The 17780-nt window shown below is 43.1% G+C and overlaps 1 protein-coding gene and 1 long non-coding RNA gene across 2 annotated transcripts; one reads left to right on the plus strand and one right to left on the minus strand.

Annotated features, from left to right (window-relative positions):
* Window positions 1-1918, plus strand: LOC306893002. The gene is made up of 3 exons (XR_013786518.1): window positions 1-108; window positions 185-294; window positions 370-1918. It is a non-coding gene; the product is annotated as an uncharacterized lncRNA (long non-coding RNA).
* Window positions 1919-4472: 2554 nt separating this feature from the next.
* Window positions 4473-10369, minus strand: LOC306893474 (uncharacterized protein). Its single transcript, XM_079455310.1, has 3 exons — window positions 10058-10369; window positions 8004-8165; window positions 4473-4723 (listed from the first exon to the last, which is right to left on the minus strand). Exons 1-3 carry the CDS (start codon window positions 10169-10171, stop codon window positions 4601-4603), a joined length of 399 nt encoding a protein of 132 aa, XP_079311436.1. The 5' UTR covers window positions 10172-10369; the 3' UTR covers window positions 4473-4600.
* Window positions 10370-17780: the final 7411 nt, after the last annotated feature.

Below are 17780 nucleotides of genomic sequence, written 5' to 3' on the forward strand. Positions count from 1 at the left end.
GTGTCTGTTGCTGGCCGGCAAGAATAGCGGGTGACACACCGACTCTCAGGTGGATGTTGTTGCGTGGTAGACGGGTCTTGTGCAACACTCAAGTGGAACTTCGAAAAGGTAACCCGTCTGATTATGGTGGTGTATAGGATGGTGGTTTTAATAGGATAAAGTTTTAACGTGTTGTATATTGTAGTTTGGTGACGTCGGAAGTAGGTGGATGTGCATGCCGGAATCGTGGAAGTGTTTGTGCGAGACCGTGTGCGAGGGCGCACATGGGCGGGGCTCATTGGACTAGTTATACGGGTATGGAGGGTTGTATGATTAGGGAATGTGGAACAAGGTTTTAATATAATAAAGTGGTTTGTTTTTCCTTTGCAGTGTGGCAACAGCTATTTGGACTCAGTGTGGCCTAATCGTTGCTCTTGTTATTCCTTTATTTTTGGGGTTGTTTTTCAGTTTTGATGTATGATGATGTTTCCTCTAGTCCGCCAGTAAAGCAGGGTATTTCGGCCTAGTATGGTGGCCCAGGCGGACTAGTTATTTCTTTGTTTGTTTGTTTGTTCTTTTGTTTCCTGTCAAACTCCTCTCACTGTGTGAGTACCACAGGGATGGACGGTAAGGTGCTGTAGGCAGAGATGAGCCATCTATTAACCGTATGCAGAGTGTTTCACTATGGTGTTCCTTTGAAGTTATTTTATGATTTGTTTGTATCTCTTTTCTTCAATTTGGTTTGCTGTGCTGTGGATGTATGTGAACGCTCATCTCTGCTGAGGTAATTTGGGGACCATCCTTGTGTGTAGCCTTTGTGTGAGTGCCACCAATAAACTCTGGCAACTTTTACCTGAACCGGTTGGGTGTGCGAGTATTCATTGTAACATAAATACAATAACGTGATGTCATCGGAACAAAAAAGGCGTAACCGCGCGAGAGAGCTGCAGCACCCGGTCCAGTTAGAGAGCGCACACATCGGACATACACGATCAGTAGAGAAAGAGAAAAACTTTCAGCCACGTTGTACTAAACTTCAATATAACGAAATAAATGTCAGGACGGTCTTTCTCTACATCTACACTGTGCAGTGAGCGGCAGAGAGAAACAGCGTGTTCAATTCACCATACCGCAGCTGCATTGTCAATGAATGCAATCAAACTTTTCCCAAAACCTGTCACTGTTTAGACTTAACAACATGATCATACTTCTGTAAATATGCAGTTTGTTAGCCAGCTCACATGCGCTGATCGAGACAAATACAGTAATATTGCCAAAACCACTTCTCTTGTGTGTATGACAGAGGATGTGTCAATTCGTGAGTGACTGGCGTTTAGCATGTGGCACTAACGAACCGCGTGTATTTACTATTATACACTTGCTTTAAAGGGGTCATGTGACACGGCTTAAACGAATATTATCGTTTGTTTGAGATGTAATGCAGTGTTTACAAACGATTCAAGGTTCATTAATGCTGTGTTGTCCACATACCTTGCATGTTTGTATCTCCTCTTTGCCCCGCCTGTTTTTTTGAATAGACCCAGACAGAGTGCAGTCTGGACGATGGGGCGGGGCAACACATTTCCCGCCCACTTCACTTTTCATTGGTTCATGATCAGAAAGAGCTTATAGGTGTAAAGCTTTTACAGCTTATTACATTTATTGACAACACTGTGACCCTATGCTATGCCTATTTATATGTGTTGTTATAAAATGGAAACATGTACATTATTTACATTTATGCATTAGCAGAATCCATAGCGTCCAAGCTGTACGTTTTTACCAATGTGTGTGTTCCCTTGTTCCCATCTACCACTGAGCCACAGGAATACATAAATCCTGTTAACTATGCATGTACAGTATGAACAACTTATCCTGCAATATCAGTGTTCTCAATTATGTAAAGCGCAAGTAATATAATAAACGACTAAACTATTTCGATTCTGCATCTCTTTTTGTGTGTGTCATAAAGTATTGAGCTGTGTGGCTAGGCATATAAATTGCTGTCAAATGCAGATTCCTACATACAGTATACAATATACAAATACATACAGTAGGCCTATATCCACACTGCTCGAATATCACTTTCGTTGCGGTAGCTTTTTGATGTAACCAGAACACTGTTTGTATTTGTGCGTATGAATTTCTTTAATGTTTGCTAGGAACCCCAAAATTGCTTTATTGTTTACATTTTTACTAAATGAAACATTCCATATATTATCGTTGGTTCTATGATTGTCGCTGTTGTCTTCTTCCTCATTCAACTTGTCCAAAGCGACACATCGTCGACACATCGTCCAAACTGCACTCTGGGGTACTTGAATTTTATACCAAGCTCATCCATCTGAAATGCGAGGTGTGCTATAATTGTAATCCAGTTAACCAGTGCGTAGTGATTGGTCGAAAAACGCAAGCGTGTGACAGAAATGTAACTCCTCTTACCATATTTGGAACATCGGGTTCTTGCGTATACATTTGTGCGGTCTTAGTCAAATCAAACCACGAACTGACGCAGATTTGTGGGGGTGTGGTTACATGAGGCATTTCAGGCAGGTCTGGGTGAGCATTCGCTTTTAGATAGAATGCTTCTTTTGTTCCGACACTTTAATTTAAAATGTCTAATACATGCATCGGCAACTTATAACACCAAAGACAGAAAAACACATATTCACGCCATATGACACATTCAATGAATGGCTTCCGAGATAGAAGCTTCTAATTATTAGCAGACTGTGATTCTTTTTTAGAACTAGAAGGTTCATATTATTTATTTATAATAATCATTTTAAGTTTATAAGAGACTAAGAGTTCATAAGCAAAAGCCTCTGAGTGCCATCGGACATCCTCTGAAATTATTTTCTTAGGCTCTGATGTTTATATTAAAATATTTTTTAATTTTAATCGGGAAGAGGACCTATTCCTTGCAATTTAAGTGAAATCTGAATCTGAACCTTAAACCAGATGAAAACACGATTTTAGAAGAATTGAAGAAATAAATTGCACCCTAAGGGCTCTTTACTTGTTCCCCATATTATTTCTGTTACATGAAATGTTCTTGAAATGTAAAGATTTTAAAACCGACTGTTTTAAAAAGGATCTAAAAACACAACTTTTAAAAAAGTTTTATAATGTCTAGTTTGTTATTGTTCAAATTTGATTTTGTATTTTCTTGTAGCACTTTGAGATTTTCTTAAAATGTAAAGTGCATTACAAATAAAATGAATTATTATTATTATTATTATTATTAAAGAGATTCAGTATCTTAAAACGGCTCAGAATGAAGATAGAACCTTATATTTCCAAGGTGACATTTTTTTACATCTTAAGTGTGTAAAAGGATTTCTATGACACCAAAAGAAATTGCAATGTTTTGACACATTTCAAAACATCTATTAGCCTTCTGGACAGAATAATGTACAGCATTGAGTCACTCAAGTGTTGAGACACTCTTAAAGTAATTGAAATTAACTATTTTTCACTATTTCTATTGAGCTTTCATTGTCAGATTATTTGTGCTGTGTGCTCGTGTCAGACAATCAAGAGACGTTACGATAACCATGGCAACAGCAATTACAGCATTCACCACACCTGTGACTTTCAGCCTCGCTGTGCAGCATCATGTTCTACTCCACAAACTTTGATAGTTTTTAAAGACGTTTATAGTGTTGAGAAATAATTGTTGAACTACAATGTACACGCTCGCGCATCAAAAAAAATGTTTCATGCGCGCACGTCATAACGGAACACAAACGCGTGCCAACACGAAGTAGTGGCAGTAACGACGCGGCACAGTTTAACAGTTTACAGAAAAGTATGTTTTGTTTATGTACTTGAAGAACCGAGCTTTATTTGACAATGTCACGTTTTCCCCCCTTTACGTTATGTGTGTTACAGTAAATGTTGAATGAGTTATTTACAATCGGCATGCGCATTTTTTCTCCTACACTTACGCTAACCGTAACTCAAGCAAAACGGTGATACATCAAAAATGACACGTAGGACCTAACTAAACAGGTAAGTATCTGTATACGAAAAGGTATTTTACCTACCGCTCCCAACTGTTTTTGTAGCTTATGTTCTTATTTTCGCATAGATTTAGGTGACTCATGTACAATATCTCAAAATGCAAAATCTATCATTTTTATGTAGTTATTATTTGCATTGTGCTTTCTATTTCTATACTAGGTGTAATATTTGCGTAGTGTTCATAATATCTACATAATCAATATCTGTTCATTTTTAAACAAACACACAAACTATTACTTTCGATGTAAAATATACTTCATTCTGTCAGAATTCAAAATTTTACTTGCTGTTCATAATTCATATCTAAATAATCAATATCTGTTCAGTTTGTATAGACGTTTAATGGCAAATATACATTATTTTTCAGAACTAATATAAATAGAAAATAAAGTCCTGAATTTCTTATATGAACAAACATTTCAACAAAACACACTCAAACAGAACAAATTTTAAACATTTTAATAGATGTATAGTATATTCATAATTGCAACAGAAATAAGAAACACTTTGAAATTAAGCTTCTTAAAAAGAAGAAATGCTTCATGTCTTCCTGGAATGAAAAAACTAAAATGTAAAGGGCTTTCTGGAACCTTCCTCAAGAACACAGGAGGGATTGAGAAAGAGGAAAACTGTCACAAATGTGTAGGACACAGTGGCTCAGTGGTATGAGCACTAACACCAGCTCAGAAGGTCCTGTGTTCAAAGCCCCGTAGTTGACCTGCCGAAAGAACACAGCACGATGTGATGAAGAGCTTTCTTATGCAGCAACGAAGAAAACAAGAGATAAAATAACCAGGAAAACTGTCAGACATGTGCAGGACTCAGTGGCTCAGTGGTATGAGCACTAACACCAGACCAGAAGGTCGAGTGTTCAAAGCCTGGTGGCTACCCTGCACATGTACGCTGGAGGGTGGAGCAGAAGCAAGAGGAGGAGACTGATGACAAGGAGGTGGAGTATGAAGACAGGGTGAAGAGAAGGGAGGTAGAGAGAAGAGAATGTAGAGAGGTACAGGTACAGACAGGGCGGTAGGGAGAGAGAAAGAGACAGGTAGAGAGAGAGAAAGAGACATGGCCAGGCAGAGGGACAGGTAGGGAGAGAAAACGAGAGGGAGAGAGAAAGAGACAGGGCCAGACAGAGAGGTAGGCCCAGACAGGCGTAGGGAGAGAGAAAGAGACAGGGCCAGACAGAGAGGTAGGGAGAGAGAAAGAGACAGGGCCAGACAGAGAGGTATGCCCAGACAGGCAGAGGGACAGGTAGGGAGAGGGAGAGGGAGAGAGAAAGAGACAGGGCCAGACAGAGAGGTAGGCCCAGACAGGCAGAGGGACAGGGACAGGGACAGGTAGGGAGAGGGAGAGAGAAAGAGACAGGGCCAGACAGAGAGGTAGGGAGAGAGAAAGAGACAGGGCCAGACGGAGAGGTATGCCCAGACAGGCAGAGGGACAGGTAGGGAGAGGGAGAGAGAAAGAGACAGGGCCAGACAGAGAGGTAGGCCCAGACAGGCAGAGGGACAGGGCCAGGTAGGGAGAGAGAAAGAGACAGGGCCAGACAGAGAGGTAGGCCCAGACAGGCAGATGGACGGGGACAGAGAGAAAGAGACAGGGCCAGGTAGGGAAAGAGACAGGGCCAGACAGAGAGGTAGGCCCAGACATGCAGAGGGACGGGGACAGGTAGGGAAAGAGACAGAGGGCCAGACAGAGAGAAAAAGTCCTTTCTAGTTCTCCTCTGTCTGGCCCTGTCTCTCTCCCTCCACCTCCTCTTCTCTCTCCCTAGCCCTGTCACTCTGCCTGCGTCTCTTTCCCTACCTCTCTGGTCCTGTCTCTCTCCCTGTCTCGTTCCCTACTTCTCTTCTCTCAGCCTACCTCTTTCCCTTCTTCTCTTGCCAGCCCTGTCTCTCTCCCTCCACCTCCTCTTCTCTCTCCCTACCTCTCTGTCTAGCCCTGTCACTCTGCCTGCGTCTCTTTCCCTACCTCTCTGGTCCTGTCTCTCTCCACCTCCTCTTCTCTCCCTACCTCTCTGTCTGGCCCTGTCTCGTTCCCTCCTTCTCTTCTCTCACCCTACCTCTTTCCCTCCTTCTCTCTTCCCCTCCTTCTCTCTTCCTCCAACTCCTCTTCTATCTCCCTACCCCGTCACTCTGCCTGCGTCTCTTTGCCTACCCCTATCTCTCTCCCTCCACCTCCTCTTCTCTCTCCCTACCTCCTTCTAGTTCTCCACCTTCTCCTCTGTCTGGCCCTGTCTCTTTCCCTCCTCTCGCCAGCCCTGTCTCTCTCCCTCCACCTACTATTCTCTCTCCCTCCACCTACTATTCTCTCTCCCTCCACCTACTATTCTCTCTCCCTACCCCTGTCATTCTGCCTGCGTCTCTTTCCCTACCTCTCTGTCTGGCCCTTTCTTGATTCTCCACCTTCTTGTCATCAGGCTCCTCCTCTTGTTTCTGCTCCACCCTCCAGCATACATGTGCAGGGTAGCCTCCAGGCTTTGAACACTGGACCTTCTGGTCTAGTGTTAGTGCTCATGCCACTGAGCCACTGAGTCCTGCACATGATTGACAATTCTCTTGGTAATTTTATCTTTATACATTAAAGGTTCTTTAGGAATATGAGACAATGAAGGGATTGTTGGCAATGGCTTAGTGGTAGAACTCTCATGCTTTGTCCATGAAAGTTCATGTTCAAATCCTAGAGCTTCCATTCGGAATTTTCCCCATGAATCTAAAACGTAAAGCACAAGACGAACACGCCTAGAGAACTGACTCAAATGTCCAGGACACAGTGGCTCAGTGATAAGAGCATTGACAGAGGACCAGGTGGTTCAGGGTTCAAGGCCAGGTTGTTAAGAGTTTGCATTCTTCTGCATTTTCACCATGTATCTAAAACGTAAAGCGCAAGACGAACACGCCTGGAGAACTGTCTTAAGTGTGCAGATCCCAGTGGCTCAGTGGTAAGAGCGCTAACAGAGGACCAGGTGGTTCAGGGTTCAAGGCCAGGTTGGTAAGAGTTTGCATTCTTCTGCATTTTCACCATGTATCTAAAACGTAAAGCGCAAGACGAACACGCCTGGAGAACTGTCTTAAGAGTGCAGATCCTAGTGGCTCAGTGGTAAGAGCGCTAACAGAGGACCAGGTGGTTCAGGGTTCAAGGCCAGGTTGTTAAGAGTTTGCATTCTTCTGCATTTTCACCATGTATCTAAAACGTAAAGCGCAAGACGAACACGCCTGGAGAACTGTCTTAAGTGTGCAGATCCCAGTGGCTCAGTGGTACGAGCGCTGACAGAGGATCAGGTGGTTCAGGGTTCAAGGCCAGGTTGTTAAGAGTTTGCATTCTTCTGCATTTTCCTCATGTATCTAAAACGTAAAGCGCAAGACGAATACGCCTGGAGAACTGTCTCAAGTGTGCAGGTCTCAGTGGCTCAGTGGTAAGAGCGCTGACAGAGGATCAGGTGGTTCAGGGTTCAAGGCCAGGTTGTTAAGAGGTTCCATGCCTCTTCATTTTCCCCATGTATCTAAAACGTAAAAAGCAAGACGAATACGCCTGGAGAACTGTCTCAAATGTGCAGGTCTCAGTGGCTCATAGGGTATGAGCACAGACCCAGAACCAGAAGGTTCAGGGTTCAAGGCCAGATGGCTGACCTGCACATCTTCACCGCAATCCGTAACATGCAGGGTGGCTCACCCATGTGTGAAGTACGTACTCCATAAAAGGGTACCCATAGAAGGGGGGAAACACCGGAGCGTGTGTCTCCCCGAGATTCCGGAATGTGTAAACAAGGGGTTATGCGGCAAATCTCAATATTGTTTGCGAAGAAAAAAAAAATAATGACCCTAAAAAAATATTTTACCAAACCACCCCCCTCCATTCGGCGCCGCTCGAACCGATCAGCGAATGACATATCAGTACCGCGAGAGAAATTAAAAAACCTCTCTTGCGGTAATGTGATGTCATCTGCCAATCGGTTCTTGCGAAGCCGCATGAAGTCAAACACACCTGATGACTATACTTACCTCCTCCAAGGTGCTGTTCCTCCTCCCTGGTGTCAGGCTCCTCCTCTTGGTGCAACAACAACTCCTTGGCTCCGGCAGGCTGCTGCTCCTCCTCCAATCTTTACCACCACTCGCATGCAGGTCAACACCCTGGGCTCTTGATCTAGGGCCAGTGCAGATCTCCTGCAACACATAAGAAATGTCAGAACACTCAAACAAGTTAGGCTTCAGTGCCACTTCTCATACATCTGAGCCACTTGAGTCAGCATTTAATATTTTTCTTAATACCTTCATAAGAAATGTTAAAAAGCCCTCAAATTTATTATACAGACACCAGATGAAAGCTGCAGATGGCACTGCATTGATTTAGTGGCGAAAATTTCAGTCATTTGTGTCAATAGATGGCTGAACAAAACAGATTCTAATATTCATTAAAAAAATTATTACTCGGGGGGATAAGAAATACGTATTCCTCAGTGGGATGGCCAACATAAATTCCATTTATTTTTATTCGTGACTGGGTTTTGCAGTGGGGTGTTTGGCAAAAAACTGGATCCTTTCTGACACAGGTTTATCAAACAGTCAAACTACCTGTATGCCAGCAGACAAATACTGAATTTATATATAAATCTGTACTTATAAGACTTTGAAATAGTACAAAAACGCCTTCTTGTTCTTTTGCGTCACGTTATTGCCGTTTCTTTCCGCTACAGACGGATAGCTTCGTTTTGAACCCATGGCCATATGTAAAGATGCACCATCAAACATCATCACCTGCACGCACTGCATGATGTCCGAGTATGTCACACAGTAATTAAATAAATTAAGTATTAAAAAGGAAATTTCCAAATGATTCCTGTAAAGTTTGTGACTGAACAATCTGCGTCTACATCAAATCTGTTTACATTAGTGTTTACAATAGTGTTTTTGATTCAGTAATCAAATCAAGGGGTTCAGGGGCCCTTGACAACTTGCTTTGTTTGAAGGTGAGTAAATGAGTTTTCATTTTGCATGAATTATCCCTTTAAGCAAGAGTTTAGCTTTTTCTATAATTCAATCAAATTGCTTATCATAACAATGAGGATACATCTGTCTTATGCTATTTTAGATTATGGACGTAACATTATGAAATTTTATGCATCTCACTGAACTTCAAACTAAAGCAAGGACCCACGCGTACCTGACGTTACGTTGGACACAAACATCTGGTAACACTGATAGATCTGACAGTTCTTCACGCTTTTTTAACCTCTCTCATCATTAGCCAAAAGCTGATGAGAAAGAGGCTCACCTCCTCAACAGCCAATGTTGTCATGGCCTCTAGGTTTCTGATGCTGGGCATTCTTCCAAAGCCTGCTCTTTCTTTTCACCTCTAATGCCAGTGCCAGCAGAGGCGATTAACAGCACGACTACATGTTTGTTCGATTCAACTGCGATTCACGAATAAACATAAATCGATTTTAAAGTTATAAATAAATACAATAACGTGATGTCATCGGAACAAAAAAGGCGTAACCGCGCGAGAGAGCTGCAGCACCCGGTCCAGTTAGAGAGCGCACACATCGGACATACACGATCAGTAGAGAAAGAGAAAAACTTTCAGCCACGTTGTACTAAACTTCAATATAACGAAATAAATGTCAGGACGGTCTTTCTCTACATCTACACTGTGCAGTGAGCGGCAGAGAGAAACAGCGTGTTCAATTCACCATACCGCAGCTGCATTGTCAATGAATGCAATCAAACTTTTCCCAAAACCTGTCACTGTTTAGACTTAACAACATGATCATACTTCTGTAAATATGCAGTTTGTTAGCCAGCTCACATGCGCTGATCGAGACAAATACAGTAATATTGCCAAAACCACTTCTCTTGTGTGTATGACAGAGGATGTGTCAATTCGTGAGTGACTGGCGTTTAGCATGTGGCACTAACGAACCGCGTGTATTTACTATTATACACTTGCTTTAAAGGGGTCATGTGACACGGCTTAAACGAATATTATCGTTTGTTTGAGATGTAATGCAGTGTTTACAAACGATTCAAGGTTCATTAATGCTGTGTTGTCCACATACCTTGCATGTTTGTATCTCCTCTTTGCCCCGCCTGTTTTTTTGAATAGACCCAGACAGAGTGCAGTCTGGACGATGGGGCGGGGCAACACATTTCCCGCCCACTTCACTTTTCATTGGTTCATGATCAGAAAGAGCTTATAGGTGTAAAGCTTTTACAGCTTATTACATTTATTGACAACACTGTGACCCTATGCTATGCCTATTTATATGTGTTGTTATAAAATGGAAACATGTACATTATTTACATTTATGCATTAGCAGAATCCATAGCGTCCAAGCTGTACGTTTTTACCAATGTGTGTGTTCCCTTGTTCCCATCTACCACTGAGCCACAGGAATACATAAATCCTGTTAACTATGCATGTACAGTATGAACAACTTATCCTGCAATATCAGTGTTCTCAATTATGTAAAGCGCAAGTAATATAATAAACGACTAAACTATTTCGATTCTGCATCTCTTTTTGTGTGTGTCATAAAGTATTGAGCTGTGTGGCTAGGCATATTAATTGCTGTCAAATGCAGATTCCTACATACAGTATACAATATACAAATACATCGAGTAGGCCTTTATCCACACTGCTCGAATATCACTTTCGTTGCGGTAGCTTTTTGATGTAACCAGAACACTGTTTGTATTTGTGCGTATGAATTTCTTTAATGTTTTCTAGGAACCCCAAAATTGCTTCATTGTTTACATTTGTACTAAATAAAACATTCCATATATTATCGTTGGTTCTATGATTGTCGCTGTTGTCTTCTTCCTCATTCAACTTGTCCAAAGCGTCACACTTGTCTAAACCAATAAGCTGTTCCAATGAACCAATGCAAGTTGAAGTTGGCGGGGCGACACATGTCGTTCCGCCTAATGTGTCGTACCGCCCCATCGTCCAAACTGCACTCTGGGGTACTTGAATTTTATACCAAGCTCATCCATCTGAAATGCGAGGTGTGCTTTAATTGTAAACCAGTTAACCAGTGCGTAGGGATTGGTCGAAAACCGCAAGCGTGTGACAGAAATGTAACTCCTCTTACCATATTTGGAACATCGGGTTCTTGCGTATACATTTGTGCGGTCTTAGTCAAATCAAACCACGAACTGACGCAGATTTGTGGGGGTTTGGTTACATGAGGCATTTCAGGCAGGTCTGGGTGAGCATTCGCTTTTAGATAGAATGCTTCTTTTGTTCCGACACTTTAATTTAAAATGTCTAATACATGCATCGGCAACTTATAACACCAGAGACAGAAAAACACATATTCGCGCCATATGACACATTCAATGAATGGCTTCCGAGATAGAAGCTTCTAATTATTAGCAGACTGTGATTCTTTTTAAGAACTAGAAGGTTCATATTATTTATTTATAATAATCATTTTAAGTTTATAAGAGACTAACAGTTCATAAGCAAAAGCCTCTGAGTGCCATCGGACATCCTCTGAAATTATTTTTATTAGGCTCTGATGTTTATATTAAAATATTTTTTAATTTTAATCGGGAAGAGGACCTATTCCTTGCAATTTAAGTGAAATCTGAATCTGAACCTTAAACCAGATGGAAACACGATTTTAGACGAATTGAAGAATTAAATTGCACCCTAAGGGCTCTTTACTTGTTCCCCATATTATTTTTGTTACATGAAATGTTCTTGAAATGTAAAGATTTTAAAACCGACTGTTTTAAAAAGGATCTAAAAACACAACTTTTAAAAAAGTTTTATAATGTCTAGTTTGTTATTGTTCAAATTTGATTTTGTATTTTCTTGTAGCACTTTGAGATTTTCTTAAAATGTAAAGTGCATTACAAATAAAATGAATTATTATTATTATTATTATTATTAAAGAGATTCAGTATCTTAAAACGGCTCAGAATGAAGATAGAACCTTATATTTCCAAGGGGACATTTTTTTACATCTTAAGTGTGTAAAAGGATTTCTATGACACCAAAAGAAATTGCAATGTTTTGACACATTTCAAAACATCTATTAGCCTTCTGGACAGAATAATGTACAGCATTGAGTCACTCAAGTGTTGAGACACTCTTAAAGTAATTGAAATTAACTATTTTTCACTATTTCTATTGAGCTTTCATTGTCAGATTATTTGTGCTGTGTGCTCGTGTCAGAAAATCAAGAGACGTTACGATCAGGGGCGATTTTAGGGTCAGAGCTTTAGGGGTGCTGAGCACCCAATGAGCCCCACTGCAAAGCCCCCCCCCCTCCTTTCACACAAAAACAAAAAATGTGTCTATTGAAAAATAACTTAATCATTTTAACATTGATTCGACTAACTCCAAAATCCAGATTTTTTTTAACACCTTTTTTTGCACAACAGAACTCCTTGCATGGCAATCCCTTTAAAGTAAGAACGATAGAACGGAGCTGTTTTAACTAACTAAACCTAAAATACTGAATGAGTGGTCGCTAACACATTCAAACAAGGTTTGAGACCTTTTCAGGACAGCAGCTTAATTGTGAGAGTTCACACAGACAGCCCCCTGTAACAAACACAAAACCTTCTTCACACAGCTTTTCCTGACCCTTAACTCCATATTCCTCCTTCTGTATCAACAGTCATCAGATTGGTTAGATTAGATCTTTATTGTCATTGAACAAAGTAACAGGTACTTGGACAACAAAATGTAATTCACCTTCTGTAAATTATTTACAAATGGCCATCTATATCTGGTCGCACGCCAGTCTGAACTTTCATAAACCAATATAAGTCATCAATAAATAAAAAAATTAAGAAAAGAAGGTAAAGTCCAAAATATCCGGATAATTTACAGAGGTCTTGAAAATACTAAGAAAGAAAAGATATAAAAAAAAGAAATAGAGGGAAATCTTTAAAGTACTTCCCCTGAATCCCCATTTTTGCTCTACTTTGGGAGAGTTAATCTATGTCGCCGCACTTTGAGGCTGGCAAACCTGTCAATGACCCTTTGGGGCGATCACGTTTCCATGACGACTGACCAGAAAAGACGCACGTGACGTCATGTTTACATGACTCCAGACTGTTAAAATGAGTATCAAATGAACGATAAACTTTAACAACAGAGACACGGGTCCGCAGTTTAGTTGTTTTTGTTTCACGCGCTAGCAGTTAATAAACAGAACTGAATGCGTCTTGCGGAAGAACATATTAACCGGCGCTACTTCTCTCCGTTTATGACCATGGACGAGTCACCCAGGTCCTGTGCTACTCCACAGCGGCGGCGACCCGCTGGACTAAAATAGTCCGAAAATAAACACTTGTTTTAGGTGTACCATGGTGATTCAGGATACTGACTCCAGTACTCACCGACATGGTTTCGCAATCGGAACAACTCTTTGTAAAAGGAAAGAAGTGTGAGACAGCTTTGGAGCAACTTAGTTGATTCACAACACTACATAACGTGTTCTCACTCCGCGTGTGTCTCGCGCTGAGCGGTGCAGGTACAGAGGAGGAAGAGAAGAGTAGACACCATTTGTAAAGCGGGGATGTTTCATTTTCATCCTTAACACATACATTTTAATCCAAAAACTACGGAGTATGTTTTGGAAATTATTTAACCTTCTAAAAGACGATTCTTTTTAGAATAACAACACTTCTTACACCAAGTTTTAGGGGTGCCAAAAAGGGGCTAGCTTCGCCCATGGTTACGATAACCATGGCAACAGCAATTACAGCATTCACCACACCTGTGACTTTCAGCCTCGCTGTGCAGCATCATGTTCTACTCCACAAACTTTGATAGTTTTTAAAGACGTTTATAGTGTTGAGAAATAATTGTTGAACTACAATGTACACGCTCGCGCATCAAAAAAAATGTTTCATGCGCGCACGTCATAACGGAACACAAACGCGTGCCAACACGAAGTAGTGGCAGTAACGACGCGGCACAGTTTGCCAGTTTAACAGTTTACAGAAAAGTATGTTTTGTTTATGTACTTGAAGAAACGAGCTTTATTTGACAATGTCACATTTTCCCCCCTTGACGTTATGTGTGTTACAGTAAATGTTGAATGAGTTATTTACAATCGGCATGCGCATTTTTTTCTCCTACACTTACGCTAACCGTAACTCAAGCAAAACGGTGATACATCAAAAATGACACGTAGGACCTAACTAAACAGGTAAGTATCTGTATACGAAAAGGTATTTTACCTACCGCTCCCAACTGTTTTTGTAGCTTATGTTCTTATTTTCGCATAGATTTAGGTGACTTATGTATCAATATCTGTTCAGTTTGTATAGACGTTTAATGGCAAATATACATTATTTTTCAAAACTAATATAAATAGAAAATAAAGTCCTGCATTTCTTATATGAACAAACATTTCAACAAAACACACTCAAACAAAACAAATTTTAAACATTTTAATAGATGTAGCCTATAGTATATTCATAATTGCAACAGAAATAAGAAACACTTTGAAATTAAGACTCTTAAAAAGAAGAAATGCTCCATGTCTTCCTGGAATGAAAAAGCTAAAATAAGTCTTAAAATGTAAAGGGCTTTCTGGAACCTTCCGCAAGAACACAGGAGGGATTGAGAAAGAGCTTTCTTATGCAGCAACATAGAAAACAAAAGATAATGGTATGAGCACAAACACAAGACCAGAAGGTCCTGTGTTCAAAGCCCTGTAGTTGACCTGCCGAAAGAACACAGGACGGTGTGATGAAGAGCTTTCTTATGCAGCAACGTAGAAAACAAGAGATACAATTACCAAGAGAACTGTCAGACGTGTGTAGGACACAGTGGCTCAGTGGTATGAGCACTAACACCAGTTCAGAAGGTCCTGTGTTCAAAGCCCCGTAGTTGACCTGCCGAAAGAACACAGCACGATGTGATGAAGAGCTTTCTTATGCAGCAACGAAGAAAACAAGAGATAAAATTAACAAGAGAACTGTCAGACATGTGCAGGACTCAGTGGCTCAGTGGTATGAGCACTAACACCAGACCAGAAGGTCCAGTGTTCAAAGCCTGGTGGCTACCCTGCACATGTACGCTGGAGGGTGGAGCAGAAGCAAGAGGAGGAGACTGATGACAAGGAGGTGGAGTATCAAGACAGGGTGAAGAGAGGGTGAAGAGAAGGGAGGTAGAGAGAAGAGAATGTAGAGAGGTACAGGAACAGGAACAGACAGGGCGGTAGGGAGAGAGAAAGAGACATGGCCAGACAGAGAGGAAGGCCCAGACAGGCGTAGGGAGAGGGAGAGAGAAAGAGGTAGGCCCAGACAGGCAGAGGGACGGAGAGGGAGAGAGAAAGAGATATGGCCAGGCAGAGGGACAGGTAGGGAGAGAGAAAGAGACAGGGCCAGACAGAGAGGTAGGCCCAGACAGGCAGAGGGACAGGGGTAGGGAGAGGGACAGGTACGGAGAGGGAGCGAGAAAGAGACAGCGGTAGGGAGAGGGACAGGTACGGAGAGGGAGCGAGAAAGAGACAGGGGGAACGAGAAAGAGACAGGGCCGGACAGAGAGGTAGGCCCAGAGAGGGAGAGAGAAAGAGACAGGGCCAGACAGAGAGGTAGGCCCAGACAGGCAGGGAAAGGGACGCAGGCAGAATGACAGGGGTAGGGAGAGAGAATAGGAGGTGGAGGGAGAGAGACAGGGCTGGCGAGAGGAGGGAAAGAGACAGGGCCAGACAGAGGAGAAGGTGGAGAACTAGAAGGAGGTAGGGAGAGAGAAGAGGAGGTGGAGGGAGAGAGACAGGGCCAGAGAGGTAGGGAAAGAGACGCAGGCAGAGTGACAGGGCTAGAAGGTGGAGAACTAGAAGGAGACAGGGCCAGACAGAGAGGTAGGGAGAGAGAAGAGGAGGTGGAGGGAGAGAGAAGAGGAGGTGGAGGGAGAGAGAAGGAGAGGTAGGGAGAGAGGAGGTGGAGGGAGAGAGACAGGGCCAGACAGAGAGGTGAGGAGGTGGAGGGAGAGAGACAGGGCCAGACAGAGAGGTGAGGAGAAAACCAGACAGACTTCCTGGCACTCCTTCTTCCTACCAGCCCTTTTTCTCTTTCCCTCCTTCTCAGTCTGGCCCTGTCTCTCTCCCTACCTCTCTGTCTGGCCCTGTCTCTTTCCCTACCTCTCTGTCTGGCCCTGTCTCTCTCCCTACCTCTCTGTCTGGCCCTGTCTCTTTCCCTACCTCTCTGTCTGGCCCTGTCTCTCTCCCTACCTCTCTGTCTGGCCCTGTCTCTCTCCCTACCTCTCTGTCTGGCCCTGTCTCTCTCCCTACCTCTCTGTCTGGCCCTGTCTCTCTCCCTACCTCTCTGTCTGGCCCTGTCTCTCTCCCTACCTCTCTGTCTGGCCCTGTCTCTCTCCCTACCTCTCTGTCTGGCCCTGTCTCTCTCCCTACCTCTCTGTCTGGCCCTGTCTCTCTCCCTCCACCTCCTCTTCTCTCTCCCTACCTCTCTGTCTGGCCCTGTCTCCTTCTAGTTCTCCACCTTCTCCTCTGTCTGGCCCTGTCTCTTTCCCTCCTTCTCTTCTCTCATCCTACCTCTTTCCCTCCTTCTCCCCCTACCTCTTTCCCTCCTTCTCTGTCTGGCCCTGTCTCTCTCCCTACCTCTCTGTCTGGCCCTGTCTCTCTCCCTACCTCTCTGTCTGGCCCTGTCTCTCTCCCTGGCCCTGTCTCTCTCCCTTCTCTTGCCGGCCCTGTCTCTCTCCCTTCTCTTGCCAGCCCTGTCTCTCTCCCTCCACCTCCTCTTCTCTCTCCCTACCTCTCTGTCTAACCCTGTCACTCTGCCTGCGTCTCTTTCCCTACCTCTCTGGCCCTGTCTCTCTCCCTCCACCTGCTCTTCTCTCTCCCTACCTCTCTGTCTGGCCCTGTCTCCTTCTAGTTCTCCACCTTCTCCTCTGTCTGGCCCTGTCTCTTTCCCTCCTTCTCTTCTCAGCCCTGTCTCTCTCCCTCCACCTCCTCTTCCCTCTCCCTCCACCTCCTCTTCCCTCTCCCTACCTCTCTGTCTAGCCCTGTCATTCTGCCTGCGTCTCTTTCCCTACCTCTCTGTCTGGCCCTGTCTTGATTCTCCCCCTTCTTGTCATCAGGCTCCTCCTCTTGTTTCTGCTCCACCCTCCAGCATACATGTGCAGGGTAGCCTCCAGGCTTTGAACACTGGACCTTCTGGTCTAGTGTTAGTGCTCATACCACTGAGCCACTGAGTCCTGCACATGTTCGACAATTCTCTTGGTAATTTTATCTTTATACATTTAAGGTTCTTTAGGAATATGAGACAATGAAGGGATTGTTGTCGAAGCTCCAATGCCGCAGTGGCTTAGTGGTAGAACTCTCATGCTTTGTCCATGAAAGTTCATGTTCAAATCCTAGAGCTTCCATTCGGAATTTACCCCATGAATCTAAAACGTAAAGCACAAGACGAACACACCTGGAGAACTGTCTCAAGTGTGCAGGTCCCATTGGCTCAGTGGTAAGAGCACTGACAGAGGACCAGGTGGTTCAGGTTTCAAGGCCAGGTTGTTAAAAGTTGGCATGCTTCTGCATTTTCCCCATGTCTCTAAAACGTAAAGCGCAAGACGAAAACGCCTGGAGAACTGTCTCAAAAGTGCAGGTCCCAGTGGCTCAGTGGTAAGAGCACTGACAGAGGACCAGGTGGTTCAGGGTTCAAGGCCAGGTTGTTAAGAGTTTAAATGCGTCTGCATTTTCCCCATGTATCTAAAACGTAAAGCACAAGACTAACACGCCTGGAGAACTGTTTCAAGTGTGCAGGTCACAGTGGCTTAGTGGTAAGAGCACTAGC

The sequence above is a fragment of the Barbatula barbatula genome, assembly GCF_947034865.1.
Source record: "Barbatula barbatula genome assembly, chromosome: 4".
NCBI classification, from domain to species: Eukaryota; Metazoa; Chordata; class Actinopteri; order Cypriniformes; family Nemacheilidae; genus Barbatula; species Barbatula barbatula.